The sequence below is a fragment of the Sorex araneus genome, chromosome 2 (genome assembly GCF_027595985.1).
Source record: "Sorex araneus isolate mSorAra2 chromosome 2, mSorAra2.pri, whole genome shotgun sequence".
NCBI classification, from domain to species: Eukaryota; Metazoa; Chordata; class Mammalia; order Eulipotyphla; family Soricidae; genus Sorex; species Sorex araneus.
Genome location: NC_073303.1, coordinates 204,130,708 through 204,146,785, shown reverse-complemented (window position 1 = coordinate 204,146,785; position 16,078 = coordinate 204,130,708). Strand labels below are relative to the sequence as shown.

Sequence of the window (16,078 nt, the reverse complement as noted above, 5' to 3'; positions counted from 1 at the left end):
TGACTGCCTCGGCCCTGAGCTTTCTCTCCAGACTCCGTTTGTAAACGTGCTTCCATTGTACCCTAAAGCTGCATTGCTGAAAGGAAATTGTGAAATGTAACAGATTCAAAAGGCCACAACTTCTGTCTCGACTGAAACTATTTATTTATAAACAATAAGCAAAATACTGTTTCTTATAGAGACATATAGTAATAAATATCTGTGTGTGTCCAGATCTATGTGTATTTTTTCAGTGCTGGCTATCGAATCCAGAACCCCATGCATGTAAGGCATGCACTCCACCACTGAGCCTTGTTCCCCACCCCGTATGTAGGAAGCGTAGATTCTGTTTTTTTTTTTTTTTTTTTTTGCTTTTTGGGTTATACCCAGCGATGCTCAGGAGTTACTCCTGGCTTTTCACTCAGGAATTACTCCTGGCGGTGCTTGGGGGACCATATGGGATGCCGGGGATCGAACCCGGGTCGGCCGCGTGCAAGGCAAATGCCCTACCCGCTGTGCTATCGCTCCGGCCCCAGGAAGCGTAGATTCTGATAGTACATTGGAGCAATACATTAACGAGCTATGCTTGCTTTCATGTTAAACAGGTAGAGAGCCATCTCTCTGCTCCTAGCTTTTGTTACATCCTGTCTGCTCACCCAAACCCTGGACAGATTGCTCTCATTGAAGAGGACTCCATATCTAAGCTGTACCAACCTCCAGTTATCCGCTGCCTAAGAGAAATTCTGCAGGTAATGGCTTTGTCTCTAATAAGATCTTAAGGGAAAGAGCAAAAGTAAGATAAGTAACATTTTTCTGCGTTCCCCTTGTGTGAAGTTTCTGTATTTTCAATTGTCCTTCTAGACTGGCGATTTGGGCACCCGCTGCAGTTTCTATGCCAGAGTGATCTATCAGAGATCTCAGGTAATGCTCCCGCTCTCTCGCTCGGTCCCCTCCTCTCCTTTCCTCTCCCCTCCCGGCCCCCCAACTCCCTCTCCCCGCCTCTCTCTTTCCCTCTCCCTGTTCGTCTCCCTTTCACTTCCCCCCTTTTACGCCTCTTCCCACCACCACCTTTTCTCTCTTTTCTCGTGATGATGTATGTAGTGTTATGAAGTTTATGAGAGGATAGTCTCTTACTTGTAGTACTGTGCAGTTGGAAAAGCCTCTTGCTGGCTGCTGTGGTGCTGTGGTGACAGGGGTCCTGAGCATTCTGTTGTGCCGCTGCGACCACTCACAGACCTGTGTTCGCAGGTGCTTTGCCACTCAGCTGTCCCCGGGCCCTAGAAAGCTTTCTGAGGCTTTAGTTTGGGGGCCACCCCCCCCCCCCGTGGTGCTCGGGAGCTACTCCTTGCTAGTGCTGGGGGGTCGCTTCTGGCAGTGTGTGCAGGACTGTGTGGTGCCGGGGAATGAACCCAGCCTCCTGCATGAGAAACAAGCATTCCCGGCGATTGAACTGCCTCCCCTCCTGAGAAGGTGTCTGATCTGTTTCCACACATCCCCCTGCAGAGGCGGCTCAGCGTATCGAGAGCTCTAGGCAGACTTCTCCCTGGAGGACTCCGCCAGTAGTAGACGCATAGGAAGGTAAAGAAAGAGAAGCTGGCACCATCTTTAGGTGGGAAGGGAGCAGTTCCGGTGGTGGCTCATACTTGTAATTCTGCAGCTGACAAGGAAGCCCCAGGGTCCCTGCAAGGCCTGGAAATTTCTAGTGATCAGCAAGCCGAGGGGAGATTGTTGTTTGCTTCTTTGCCACTGGGCGAATCATCCAGTAACAGGGATGAGCAAGGAATAGCTTTGGGTGGGCAGCAGGTACGGCTGAGCCAGGTTGACCCCCTGCAGCACATACAGTCTCACAAGTCTTGCCAGGAGTGATTCTTGAGACAGAGCCAGGACTGAACCCAGAGTACTGCTGGGTGCAGTTCCTAAAGCAAAATCAGGACAACAACAACAGCAAATTAAAAGAATTACTAATAAAATGTGGGTGCAATAGCCATGGCAGCAAAGGTCTTCTGGTGTTCCAGAAACCTCCCAATACCAGGCCAAGAGCGCCATCTTAACAGCGCCACCAATGGTCCTTCAGCAGTAAAAGCTTATCAGTGGTCAGTATGATGTGTAAGGTCACAGGAAACAAAAGAACACATTGCTAACAACAGCAAACAGCAAAGCCCAGGGAACCACTGACATCAGACCGCTGTGATCTTGCCGGAAGCCTTGGATAACAGTTAATATCAGTGCTTAATGATCATGAAATAATGCTTGAGCGAGGAATCAGGATACTTGAAAGCAGTTTGACGGGAAAATGGAAGAAATACCCAGATAGAAGGATTGGAACTGAAGAATGAAGTAGCAAGCCATAGAAGCAGTAAGGATGAAGTTGACAAGCGAATTGGTACACTCAAAAGTTATAGTATCCAAATCCATAAAAGAGGAACAGGAAATAAAAAAGACAACAAGAAAAAAAAATGAATGGAATGTGAGGGAAATTGCTAGCAGTGACCAGCAGAACAACTTCAGAATGACAGGAATTACAGATGAAAAGAAGAGAAAAAGGAGGAGAGAAGTTAGTTTTAGAAATAAGTGGGGGAAATGTGAAGGAAGTTGAAATGTTCTCAAACAGCAGTTGAGGATGTATTTGGAATCTTTCGTGGACATTAAAAGGCACAAGTCAGAAGGAAACATCCCGTAGTGGAAGCAATAGAATGTCACATTAGAGATGTGGCAAGAAATCCCTTCAGATCAATAATTTCACTAAATGTCAACAAACTAAACCCCCCATACAATGACGTAGAGTAGAAGGATGGGTCAGGAAATAAAACCCAACCTTCTGTTATTACAGGAGACGCACTTTAGACTCTTATGATAAACAGAGGCTCTGGGCTATGTCTGAAGACAATAAAAAACAAAAGCAGGTCGACCAAATGCAGTCAAACTAAAGAATATGAAGTATCGTATCGGGAGGGCATTACCTGCTGACTAAGGGATCAGCAGACCAAGAGGATTAGCGCTCATCAACATGTATGTCCAAGGGAAGGGGTAGGAAATCCACAGAGCCTAATGGGCCCGAGGAAATGTGCACGTGGCGGCCCGATAGTGGTGGTATCACGAAGGTGCAGTTTTCCTGCTCCGGTGGGTTCTCCAGAGTTGTATGAAAGATTCGCACACAAAACTCGGTAGATTAAGAGTTAGAGTTTAGGGGCTGGAGCAACAGCACAGTGGGTAGGGCGTTTCCCTTGCACTTGGCCAACCTGGGTTCGAATCCCAGCATCCCATATGGTCCCCTGAGCACCGCCAGGGGTAATTCCTGAGTGCAGAGCCCGGAGTAACCCCTGTGCATTGCCGGGTGTTAGAGTTTATTATACAGATAAGTGGATAGATCCGGATCCCTCCCCAGAGGTCCAGGCCTCTCCTCTACCCCTGACCAACGTCACCTGTCCTGTGAACAACTTCCCTGCCTCGCCCCTTGCTGCCTACTCGCCTCCCATGAGCACGACCGTCCTCTCCGTGTGCCCCTCTCTGTCCCCTGTGTGCTCACCTCGGTCTGCGGCCACTGCCGTGCACATGGGCGCGACCCTGTGCTCTGTGCCCGTCACTGTGTCTCCCAGCACTCCTGACCCCCTGGCCTGGCTGGCCTAGTCCCCACCCAGGCCACGTGCACGTGGGTGTCCGAGCCCTGCCTGTCCCTGAGTGGCCGCCTCTAGTATGCCCTGTGTCCGGGCATGCCGCCCTACCTGACCCTGGAGGTCTGGGAAGAGAGAAGTCCAGAGAGTTGAGGCCGGAGAGAAAGAGCGAGACAGAGAGATGGGGATCTCGTCCTCCTTTTATCTGCTGCCGTATCCCACCCCCAGCCATCCCACTCTCCATTCTGACTGGCTGCCTGTTCCACGCGGGAGGTTGGAAGTCACCGGGCACTCCTCACTCCTGCTGCTGTGGTGTCGGGGGGACCAGGACTCCACTCTCATCACTGATCAGTCTGGCACAGCATCAGTAAAGAAGCCAGAGCCCCGAACGAGAAACTGGGAGAACTGGATCCAATAGACACATTCAGGACACATTCTTCTCCACGGGACACGGGACACTCCCTAGGGTAGATCACATATGGGGTCACAACTTGAACATCTACAATATCACAAAAATAGGAATCATTCCAAAAATCTTCTCACAAAGCCACAAAAGTAGAAATCAATCATGAAAGAAAGCAAGAAAAATATTTAATACTTGGAAGATAAACAGACTATTAAGTAATTAAACCAAAGAGGAAATCAGAGAAATTTAAGTTTCTCAAAACAAATGAACATGAAAAATCTGACTACCAGACCTTTGTGGCCCCGCAAAGGCAGTGCTACGGGGGAGCTCACTGCTGTTCACCACACACCAGCCGTGAAGCAAAGGCTCAGTGACCTGGCACTGATTGTGTAGCCTGACACTGGCTATACATCTGTGGTTTCTAGGATCTTTTTCTGTAGGTCTTTAGGATTTTCTAGGTATAATATCATATGTCATATGGAAAAAGTGAGATTTTTGCCTTCTTTTTTTCCCAGTATCGATGTCCTTAATATCTCTTGTGCTTGATTGCTATGGCTAGGACTTCCAGTACCATACTTAGTTGTGGTGAGAGAGGGCAGCCTTCTCTGGTGCCTGGTCTTAGAGCAAGGCTTTTAGTTTTTGACCAATGAGTGTGATGTTTGCTATGGGCTTGTGGGAAATGGCTTTAACTATGTTGAGGAAAGTTCTTTCAAGTCCCATTTAATTGAGAGATTTTTTTAAATTATGAATGTGTGGGCTGGAGTGATAACACAGCGGGTAGGGCGTTTGCCTTGCATGCAGCCGTCCTGGGTTCAATTCCTTCATCCCTCTTGGAGAGCTCGGCAAGCTACCAAGAGTATCCCGCCTGCACAGCAGAGACTGGCAAGCTACCTGTGGTGTATTCAATATGCCAAAATTAGTAACAAGTCTCACAATGGAGATGTTACTGGTGCCCGATCGAGCAAATCGATGAACAATGGGACAACATTGCTACAGTGCTATGAATGTGTATTGGATCTTGTCAAATGCTTTCTCTGAATCTATTGACATGATCATACAATAAGTTTTCCTTGTTTTGATATTGTATGTCACGTTAATTGACTTGCATATGTGGAACCACCCTTGCGTCCTCTGGATGAATCCTGCTTCATCATAGTATGAACCAACCTTCAATTGAACCAACCTTCAATTTGGTTGGCTGAGAGTTTGTTGAAGATCGTTGCAGCTATATTCATCATGAATTTAGTCTGTAGTTTTCTTTCTTTGTGATGTCTCTGTTGGCTTTTAGTATCAGTATTTTGTCTCAAAAGCTGTTTAGAAGGATTATTTTTTCTTCCCATTCTGAAAGAGCCTGAACATGATTGGGAGGAGGTCTTCTTCAAGGTTTGAAAGAACTCAGTAGTAAGCCCATCTGGATCTGGGCTTGGGCTTTTGTTTTGGGAGACTTTTAATTCATTCTGTTTCATGGCATAAAAATTTTCAAAGTAATCCCTGATGGTCCTTAGAGTTTCTGTGGTATCTGTTCTGATATTTTGCCTTGAATTTCTGATTCAGTTAACTACGGTTTTCTCTTTCTTTATAAATCTTGCTAATGGTTTGTCAATCCTGTTTATTTTTTCAAGAGCCAGCTCTTGCTTTGATTAATCTTTTAAGCTTTGTTCAGTTTCTGTTTCATTAATTTCTGCTCTAAGCTCCATTGTTTCCTTCCTTCTGTTTGCTGTGTGTTTCTTTTCTTTCTCTTTTTCTCGGGGCCTTAGCTCTTCCGTTTGGTTAGTTAATGTGCTCTTTCCCTGCTTCCTCATGAATACTTGGATCACCGTAAACGTTCCTCTTAAAACTGCTTTGGCTGTGTCCCTCATGTTTTAGTAGCTCGAATCTTAGGTTCTAGCAGCTTGCATCCTCATTCTTATTTGTCTCCACTGATTTTTAAAAAAAAAAAAAAATCAAACACTGTGATTTACAAGGTTGTTCATAATATAGTTGTTTCAGGCATTTAATATTCCAACATCAGTCCCACCACCCGTGTGACCTTCCATCCACCAATGTTCCCAATTTCCCACTCAAACCCCAAGTCTGTGCCCTTAGCAGGCACACATTTACTAACTACTGCTTGTTACAATGAAGGGACAAATGGAATTATCAGAAAAGCCAATCAAGGAAAGTCAATTTGCAATCATTGTTGTATCTCACAGCGTGTTACTGAAGCCATTGCCTGAGGGTCTCTGAGCTGGGTGAGCCTTGTGTATCATTAGTTCAGTTCACTGAGCTCGGTGACCTCCATCAGCTATGCCGTGCTCCACCTGGGCTGTTGGTACTACATGCCCAGGAACTGGGCAGCTGGGACTGTTTGGTGGCTTGAGGAGGTCCAGTTTTGGAGCGGCACCAGTTCTCTGACAGGGTGTCAGCGGTGGGTGGGGGCTCCTGGACCTTCTAGCAGGGAGGGAAATCTGCCCAGCCCACTCCAGGAAGGCCCCAGAGCTCTCAGCCCAGAGAACAGCCTATCTGGGATGAGTCAGTGCTTGGTATCTCTTCGAGACTCGTCCTGGAGCTGGGCCAGTTACATGCTGGGGGAAGTCGGGTGTGGGTGGGGGCTGGGCTTTCTGGCAAGCAGCGAAATCTGCCCCCTCCCCCGTTCTGAGAAGGCCCTAGAGTTGTCAGCCCAGACACCTGTACAGTTCCAGGGCTCTGCCGGATCCACCTTTGCCTGGCAGGAGTCTTCATGTCCTCTAATTATACAGTCCTTCCTGTTCGTATGCCTAGAATTTAAATCACCATATTATTTTAAATATCATTTTCCTAAAGTTATTTAAATTCAGAACTTTATTTTCATTTACTTTTTGTATTTGGGAGTCGCACTCAGCATTGCTGGAGGGTTACATCGAGTTCCGTGACTAGCAGAGCCCTTGAAACAGATTCCAGGTCAGGGGTCCCGGGGCCACAGCCAGGTCACTGGGGACTCGTGACCAAATGCAAATTTATTGTGTTTAAAAATGTATCCTGAAACATCTAAAATTATTCATGTTCATAGTAGTAACCCCAGATTACTTCTTAAAATATAAATCTGGATTATGAATAACAAGTTATTATCTTGACTCTGTCTTTGTAGCTAAACAGATCACTTCCTCTGGAGCAAAAGGAGATTTGGCTGATGGTGACTGATGTCACCTTGCAAATGCAGGACGGAAATGACACTCGTCTCCCCAGAACTCTGCCGGTCTGCGTCACTTCTTCATGCGTGCTCAATCCCGAAGTCCAAGAAGCACTTGCTGAAACTACCTCTAAGATCTTCCTCTTCAGGGACGCCCTGCAAGACCAGGGTATGCTTTCTATGTCTTTTTCCTTTATTTTCTCTTTGCTTTATCAGAGGCAGAAATTGGGGCCGCACTCATAGAAAGCAAGTGTTCTTCCGCTGAGCTACTCCCCTACCTGTGTATGCTTCTGTCAGCTTTGATCCATTGACCACTGGTCGATGGCACCAGATGACTAGTGGCTTCTAGATTGCTCTGGACCTGCCGGCCCTTCACTGAGCCCAGTGCATACTTGGTCTGTAGGCCCCATGGAGTCAGGTCCACACCTCAGACTCCACCTGGTTGGAACAAGGTGCACTACAAGATGCCATCAGTCTCGCAAGAACTTCACATCGATGACACACTTGATACTGCAAAAAGTACTTCAGGCACATGGTGATTCAGTAAAAGAATAAATTAATAAAAAAAATAAATGAAATATTACCTAATATTATTAGGTAATAAATGAAAAAAAAAGTACTTCAGGCCTTTTCCTAGAATAGTACTTTTTAAAACAAAACAACACAAAAACCTTGAACTTTGTAAATCTGCATGTTTAGATCTGTAGATCCACTTTTTCCCACTTTTTCCAGGAATTCTAGAATGCTCTGTGTATTCTTTTTGATGTTAATGTACTGTGGCTCACTTTGCTTGTCCTGAGATCGACCATTCTGAGTTTAATCTGAGTCGCATTTGTGCACGTTCTGGCCCAGCTGACTGGGGGCTGAGGGATTCCTGTGTGCGGGGTGCAAGTGTCGCTGGTACAGAGATGGGCCCCCACGTGTGCCCCTTCACACTCCTGATGCACAAGTGGGTGAAGAGCAGGAGAGCTCATCTTCCCCCAAGACTCAGTGACCTGCCGTTCTCCGTTGGCAGGTCGGATTGTTTGTGTGGAGCGAACAGTCCTCCTGCTTCCGGAGCCCCTTCCAGGCAGGGCCGCGGGAGCTGGCTCCTGGGAGCTGACCGGTCCCATGAGGCTCGATGGGCTGGACTCCGCCACTCAGGTCAACTCCGTCTGCAGTGTTCAAGGTGAGCCGTCGTCGCCGGAGACGGTGCTTTGTGTATTTTAAGTGGCATGCATTTCATATTCGTTTCCTTACTTATTCACCAGGATATATTTAACACCAGATGCATGATGTTTTTTTTTTTTGAACAGCAAAAAACTATGATCGCATTTATTTCCTTATGTGCAGAGATTCAGACGTGCAGGGCATGTGCTTTATCACTGAGCTGCACCTTCATCCCTATCACATCCTTAATTGGGGGCGGGAGGCGGCAGGGTCATGTGGAGCAGTTTTTATTGTAACTGTTGTGGAAAGAAAATAATAATTTGTTGATAAAGTGATATTGGTAATTGGGAAAAAGAAACTTTTGTTGACATTTACTATGTCCATTAAACTAAAGAAGGGGTAGGCGTAACCTGTAAGTCAGAGTAAAGTCGAGCCTTAAACTTCAGAGGAGGGCCAGGGTGCGATGCAGTGGCTGGATGTTGGCCCGGCCCACGCCAGCCCGGCCTCCCTCCCTGGCATCTTCAGGGTCTCCCGAGCACAACCAGGAGCAGTTTCTGAGCAGAGCCAGGAGTAAGTTCGAGCATCCAACAGGTGTGGCCCAAAAACCAAAACAACAACAAATAAATAAATAAATAAATAAAGACACTTCAGAGGGAAAAGTGGGGCTTTTTGTTTGTTTGTCTTTTGGTTTTATTGTTTTTCGTTGAAGTGCTGGGATTGAGAATACTGTGGCTTACTCTTGGTGCAGCCCTCGCTGCAGGGCACGGCCGTCGCCAGAGCCCTCTTCCTGCCACAGTGTCCCACAGACCCCCGCCCCCCGCCCCCACGTAAGCGCAGTGCTATGGACAGAATCTTCAGTTGCAGTGACTTTTTCTGTGTCTTGTCCCCTTACTATATTTGTTTTTCTTATCCCATATCGGGTGAGACCTTCTTTTCTTTTCTTTCCTTTTCTCTCTTTTTGGACCACACCCAGCTGTGCTCAGGACTTACTGCTGGCTTTACCCCACTCCTGCTGGGCTCAGTAGACCCTGCATGGTGCCACAGATGGATCCCAGACCGGCCACAGGCAAGGCGAGTGCCCTACCCGTTGTTCTATTGCTCCAGCCCTTGAGAGATCTACGTTTTTTATTGTGGAGGTATTGGCACTTACACACGTATAGATAAATAACGACATACCCCTGAAATTCCACAAAATTATAAATCAGTAAATATATCATTGTCGTCAAAAACCATATATTTTTTGCAGGTATATAAATTATTTTGAACAATTCTTTGCTATTACATTTTAACTTTTAACTAAGGAAATAGACAAATCCTACAAGTATAAAATTTAGCAAGAATGAGGGGGCTGGAGCAATAGCACAGCGGGTAGGGTGTTTGCCTTGTACGTGGCCGACCTGGGTTTGATTCCCAGCATCCTTTATGGTGTCCTGAGCACTGCCAGGAGTAATTCCTGAATGCATGAGCCAGGACTAACCCCTGTGCCTTGCCGGGTGTGATCCAAAAAGCAAAAAAACAAAAAAAAACAAAAATAAATTATAGCAAGAATGAATAGAATTTAGAAAATTTTAAGGGAAAAGGGAGTAGATATATAAAAATATAACTGTGTTTTATCTTAGGAGAGACAATATTGACTTTATGTTAGAAAATGTTATAGTATCTGCATTAATAAGTAAAAGATTGTAATAAAAATCTCTGGATGCTAAAAAAGAAAAACACTGATAAGACGTAGAACATTTCCATTTGTTACCGAAAGCATGTCTCTTGGCAAGGTAGGAGTCAGCAAACCTTTCTAACCTTGGACAGCGTGACTGTGAACACCACGAGTGAGTGCCACACTGAGTGCCAAGTGCTGAGAAGTTCTTCTTGTTTGTTTTTAACTTATACAGTTTTTTTAAAAAATTTATTTTATCACTGTGGTTTACAAGGCTGCTCCTAACACAGTTGTTATGGCATTCAGTGTTCCAACACCAGTTCCACCCCAGTGTGACTTCCCTTCACTTTGTCCCCATTTTCCCAGCCAGCCCCCAGGCACAAAATAATTTCTTTTATGTTGCTTGTTACAAGTAAATGGCTAATGAAAAATTATCAAGAAATACCTCAGTAAAAGAAAACTTGTGAAAATTGTTATCTCTCACCTTGGTGTCATTAAGTCTCTGTGTAAGGGTTTACGGAGCTGCTGTTGCCAGTTGAGCCTCTGCGTTGTTGTTTTGTTTAGGAGCTTGGTTGAGTCCGTCTGCTGCACTCCTGGTGGCGGTCAGCACTGCAGAGTCTGGCAGAGTCCAGGGTCTGTGAAACTGGGCTGCTGAGTTCACGTGCCTGATGGTGGCTGTGGGACGAGGATGTGGGGGTTCCAGCAGTACGGGGGTGGGCGGGGGGGGGGCATGGAGGCTGCACACCCCGGCCCAGGAAGACCCCAGAGGCTTCAGCCCAAAAAGTGATACACCGAGAATTTTGTCAGTTTGTGTCTCTGCGGAGATGTCGTGAGGGCAGTTGGCCGTTGACATGGCAGCAGCTGGGAGGCTGGGCACAGCTGCTGCAGCTTTGGCAGGTGGGGGCCTGGCCTGGCCCCTCCGAGGGCCGCCCCGCGCCTTCAGACAGGGTGCAGTCACCCGTGGCTTGCAGCGGGCTTGTTACCGCTTCCCAGGTTGGGTCGTGAATCTGTGGAGCTGGGCTAATGGGTGAGTTGGCATGGTGCCTCCTGTGCTTCAGGGCGCGGGGTGGTGGGTGGCTGCCCCCCGCCATCCAGGAAGACCCCAGGGTTCCCAGCTGGTATTTCCAGTGCAGTTTCTGCAGAGACAACACGAAGCAGAGGCTTGGGCCAGCCCCCGCCTGGGCGCCCCGAGTGTCCAGCCCTGAGACCAGGGCGCCCCTGGGTTGGAGCAGCTGGTCTCCGTCTCCTCCGAGTGCAGCCATCAGTCTGTACACCGGGCTGGTGCGTGGTTTCACGTGGTAGAGGCTGTGGGATGTGTCCGAGTTTGGCTTTTTGAAAGACGCTCCTTTAATACTTCTTGCAAAACTGGTTCCAGGACTCTGTATGCTGAGAGTATACAGAGTATACATACCCCACTCCGCCGTACGCTGTTGCCTGTCCCTGAAGCTCTTTATTTTTTGTTCAAATCTGGTTGATAATAAAGTTGAATAAATAATAAATAATAAAGTTCTGGTGAGGTGCTCGCTTTGTTGTGTTTTTGTACTGTATCCCTCCATCTCTTCTGGCTCTTAGGACTTTATTTGGTAGATATGCTATGAATCGTACGGGCTTTCTTCTGTATGTAAGTTCTCTTTTTGATCTTGCTGCTTTCAGTATTCACTCTCTGTCTTTGGCTTTTCATAATGTGCCAAGGAGTTTTTCTGCTTGAGTTTATTTTTTTCTGGGACCCTTCAGTCCTCTTGGGTCTTGGATTTCTCAACTCTGAAAATTCTTATGTGATTTAATTAATTGGTTCTTCATCAGGTTCTCTTTCCTGTTCCTCAGGAACTCGGATCATTCTTAACTACTCCTCCTGAACTTATCACATAGTCCTCTGATACGCGGTTCATCTCTTTTCAGACTTTTCCCCATTATTTTCTGGAGGTTTCCTCCAGCTCATCTTGGAACTCCATGATCTTTTCCTGAGTTGCTGCAATTCTGCTGCTCAGAGCTCTAATTAAGTTTTGTTCTATCACCTACTAAGGTTTTCATCTCTCACTTCCTTTTTTTTAATTCTTCTGGCACATTTTATTTGGATATAAAAGTTACAAGAGTTGACATTGCAGAGATGGGCAGTGTCATATAGTAAGACCTGATTTTATCCTTAATGCCACTGTGAAGCACTGAAGCAGGGAATTAATACGCCAGAATTGAACATTAATTAGACAATGGCAAGATTTGGGTGGATGGATTAGAAAGAAGTAGAGATAATAATGTCATAATAGAGGAGAGATTAAGCAAGAATTTTTAAAGGTCTATTATATTATAGGTCAATTGAGTTATCAAACTTTGGAACTTATTAACCAAATAAAATAAAATTGAGAAGTTAAAATGACTTTTCTCTTTCTGGCTCTAAACTGAAGTTATTATGGTAAAGTGGTTAAATGTATAGGCTCCTGAGAACAGATACTTACTTTTACTCATTTCTGTGTGACTCTACACAAGGTATTTAATCCTTTCTTTCTTTTTTTTAATTTATTTTTAAATTAGTGAATCACTGTGAGGGTACAGTTACAGATTTGCACATTTTTGTGCTTGTGTTTCCGTCATACAATGTTCAAGAACTCATCCGTCCACCAGTGCCCATTCTCCACCACCAATGATCCCAGTATCCCTCCCACCCCCCAATCCCATCCCCCCCCACCCCATCCCACCTCTGTGGCAGGCCATTCCCTTTTGTTCTCTCTCTCCAATTGGGTGTTGTGGTTTGCAATAGGGGTACTGAGTGGCCATCATGTTCAATCTATAGTCTACTTTCAGCTCACATCTGCCTTCCTGAGCGGTTCTCCAACCACGCTTTACTTGGTGTTCCCTTCTCTATCTGGGATGACTTTCCCTCAGCATGTGAGGCCAGCTTCCAAGCCATGGAGCCAACCTCCTGGTACTTATTTCTACTATTCTTGGGTGTTAGTATCCTACTCTATTATTTTATATTCCACAGATGACTGCAATCTTTCTATGTCTGTCCCTCTCTTTCTGGCTCATTTCACTTAGGATGATACTTTCCATGTTGATCCACTTATGTGCAAAGTTCATGACTTCATCTTTTCTAACAGCTGCATAGTATTCCATTGTATAGATGTACCAAAGTTTCTTTAACCAGTCATCTGTTCTCGGGCACTCAGGTTTTTTCCAGATTCTGGCTATTGTAAACAGTGCTGCGTTCATCTCTCACTTCTGATCATAGTTTCCTCATTTCGGATCTCCTGGTCTTCTGTGCCTTGTGGCTCTGTTGTTCTCTGGGCTCCTTGGCACCCTCTGAGAATTTGCAGAGCTGGTTGGTGCTGGCTGAATTTTCAGTATCAGCGTTCCACTCTCTGGGCTTTGTGGCTCTAAAAAAAAAAATAATAATGTGAGAGTATGCAGAATCTCCTACCCTGCACCAGGCTTTTTTCACCGGGGCCTCTGGTGGGGGGTGGGTTGAGTTTCCCTCCCCGCCCCAAGCAGGGCCCCAGCAGCCGGAAACCTTTGGAACCCAGCCACAGCCATGCTCAAAACCCCTCTCCACACACTCGGACGAGCCTCACGCATGAAGGAACCGGCAGAGGAACCCAGGCATGTGGGACCTGAGATCTCCAAGCCTGCTCGGATCGGGACGGGGCCTCCTTCACCCAGACCCCCGATTTACAGTAGCTTGGCAGTCACACCCACAAACTGCCTCCGGCACCATGTAATTACATCAACAGCCAAGATCCAGAGACTATAAAACAACGCTCCCAGAAGTGCGTGGCCGCAAAGTGGTCGTACAACCTCTTATAGTCTAGCCTGCTGATGTGCCTAAAGCAGCACATGTGTGTTTGGTCTTAACATACTTGCTTGTATTCTCTGACATACATTCTCCATCCCTCTCGGAGAGCCCGGCAACCTACCAAGAGTATCCTGCCTGCACGGAAGAGCCTGGCAAGCTCCCCATGGCATATTTGATATACCAAATACAGCAACAATAACAGATCTCATTCCCCTGATCCTGAAAGAGCCTCCAATTGTTGGAAAAGACGAGTAAGGAGAGACTGCTAAAATCTCAGGGCTGGGACGAATAGAGACGTTACTGGTGCCTGCTCAAGTAAATTGATGAACAACTTTATGACAGTGATACAGTGCATGTGAGAGTACTTCTATTTGTTCAGCCATTGATTAAGCTGATTGAATTGGGCATGAACTCCACATTACTTTTTTATTTTATTGTATCACTGTGAGATAGAGTTACAAAGCTTTCATGTTTGAGATTTCATGTTTGAGATACAATGATGGAACACCCGTGCCTCCACCAGTGCCCATTCTCCACCACCTGCATCCCAGTCCTCACCCTGCCTCTATGACAGACAATCTCCCCAATACTCTCTCTCTAATTTGGGGCATTATGTTTTTTTGTTTTGTTTGCTTTTTGGGTCATACCTGGCGATGCACAGGGGTTACTCCTGGCTCTGCACTCAGGAATTAACCCCTGGCGGTGCTCATGGACCATATGGGATGCTGGGAATCGAACCCGGGTCGGCCGAGTGCAAGGCAAATGCCCTACCCGCTGTGCTATTACTCCAGCCCCTTGGGGCATTATGTTTTGCTCGAATTTTCCCACCATCATTCAAGCCTACCTACCAGGGGCAGATGCTAGATAATTTATTTTCCATTGCTCATCTTGAATATCATGAGAACTCGCATGGCTGTGATTGTAAATGTAAATTTCTAGATTATAAATGGTTGGGTTCCAGAGACATCTCTGTAAGGCACTAATCTATTTTGAGATTCAAATGAGAGTCTCTGGACCAGGGCTGTTGGTGCACTAAGATGGCACGTGGAGGCAAATTGTGGGCGTGGCAGCCAGCCTGCTGGGTGGGCGGGGAGCAGGGGAGAGACAGCCCTGTCCTCTGCCACCATGCGGCCTGGAGATTCAGCCCTAGAACCTGCATACCTGAGTGTCTTGCTTGTGGAAGCTCTTGGCCACCGGGATTCCGGAGTAGGCAGGGAGACTGCACCTGCTCCATGTGGGGTGCCCCGGTGAAATTGGCCCAGTGTGGGGCCTGGAGAGATCTCCGGCACTGTGGAGTCTTCCGGGACTTGTCTGTGTGTCTCTGGGCCAGGGCTGGTGGTGCGCTAAGACCCACATTACAGATTTTCAGCAGATCATATCTGGGTGAGGTCCATCCTGAGACCACGGAGTCAGGCCGGGGGTATGGCAGCGACTTTGGATTGTGGAAGCAAGTGGCTGCTGAGGGTCACTCCTGGCGGTGCTCGGGGACCCTACGGGATGCTGGGGACGGAGCCCAGGTCGGGACACTCGCTGTGCCGGGCCCTCGGGTATCTTCTCATCACCCTGCTGGCCCTTGGCAGACCCTGTGGCGCACTCACAGCTGGGCCTGCCCCCGGCACTAGGACCTCAGGCAGGCCACTCAGCCACCAGTGCTCTCCCCCAGCTGCAGAGCGGCGTTGAAGCTTGGAGGCCCCGCGCCTCAGTGCTCCGGCTGGCATGGACGGAGGGAGGGGCTTCCAGAGCTGGAGGACGGCGGCCGTGGGCGGGGGCCCTGGGGCCGTCAGGGTCTGTCTCCTAGCCTGGCTTGGGGAGCCCATACGGGCATTCGAACCCCACGCGGGCATCTGAACCTTGTGGGCCGCCTCATGTGAGCGGCTGAGTGAGAGGGGCCGGCTCTGCCTGCGCTGGCCCCGGCGAGGGAGGTGGTGGGCGGTGGGTGGGCCCCTTTCTTGTGCCTGGCCAGCTGCGAGCAGGAAGGGTGGGGGCTGCGGATTGCGGGCAAGGCCGGCACCATGACGGCCGGCGCTGGGGACGGGCTGGCCATGCGGACGGGGCAGATGCCACGGCCGCTCCCTGCGCTCACCTCCCTGGAGACTCCCTTCCCTCCACACAGCCCCTCCCAGCCTCTCACCCCGCAGAGGCTAGGGGCTCAGGGAGGGGCTGCCCTCACCTCTGCCTCCCCCCACCCCCCCGTGGGAAGGTCCCCTGGGCTGCCGCCACAGGCCCACGCCACCTGGGACCGAAGGAGACCAGCGGAATTGCCACCACCTGCAGCACCAGTTTCTTGTTATGTTGGTTCAGGGCCACACCCAGCAGTGCCCAGGGCCTGCTCCTGGGGGTGGAC

General features: G+C 48.0%; 1 protein-coding gene across 1 annotated transcript in view; it reads left to right on the top strand.

Moving 5' to 3' along the window:
- SPIDR (scaffold protein involved in DNA repair) overlaps positions 1–16,078 on the top strand; it is a 373,264-nt gene that overhangs the window by 333,784 nt on the left and 23,402 nt on the right. The window contains exons 13-16 of the mRNA XM_055129012.1: positions 585–728; positions 841–900; positions 7,103–7,313; positions 8,160–8,312. Coding sequence (XP_054984987.1) covers positions 585–728; positions 841–900; positions 7,103–7,313; positions 8,160–8,312 — 568 coding nt within the window. The remainder of the gene's footprint in view (positions 1–584; positions 729–840; positions 901–7,102; positions 7,314–8,159; positions 8,313–16,078) is intronic.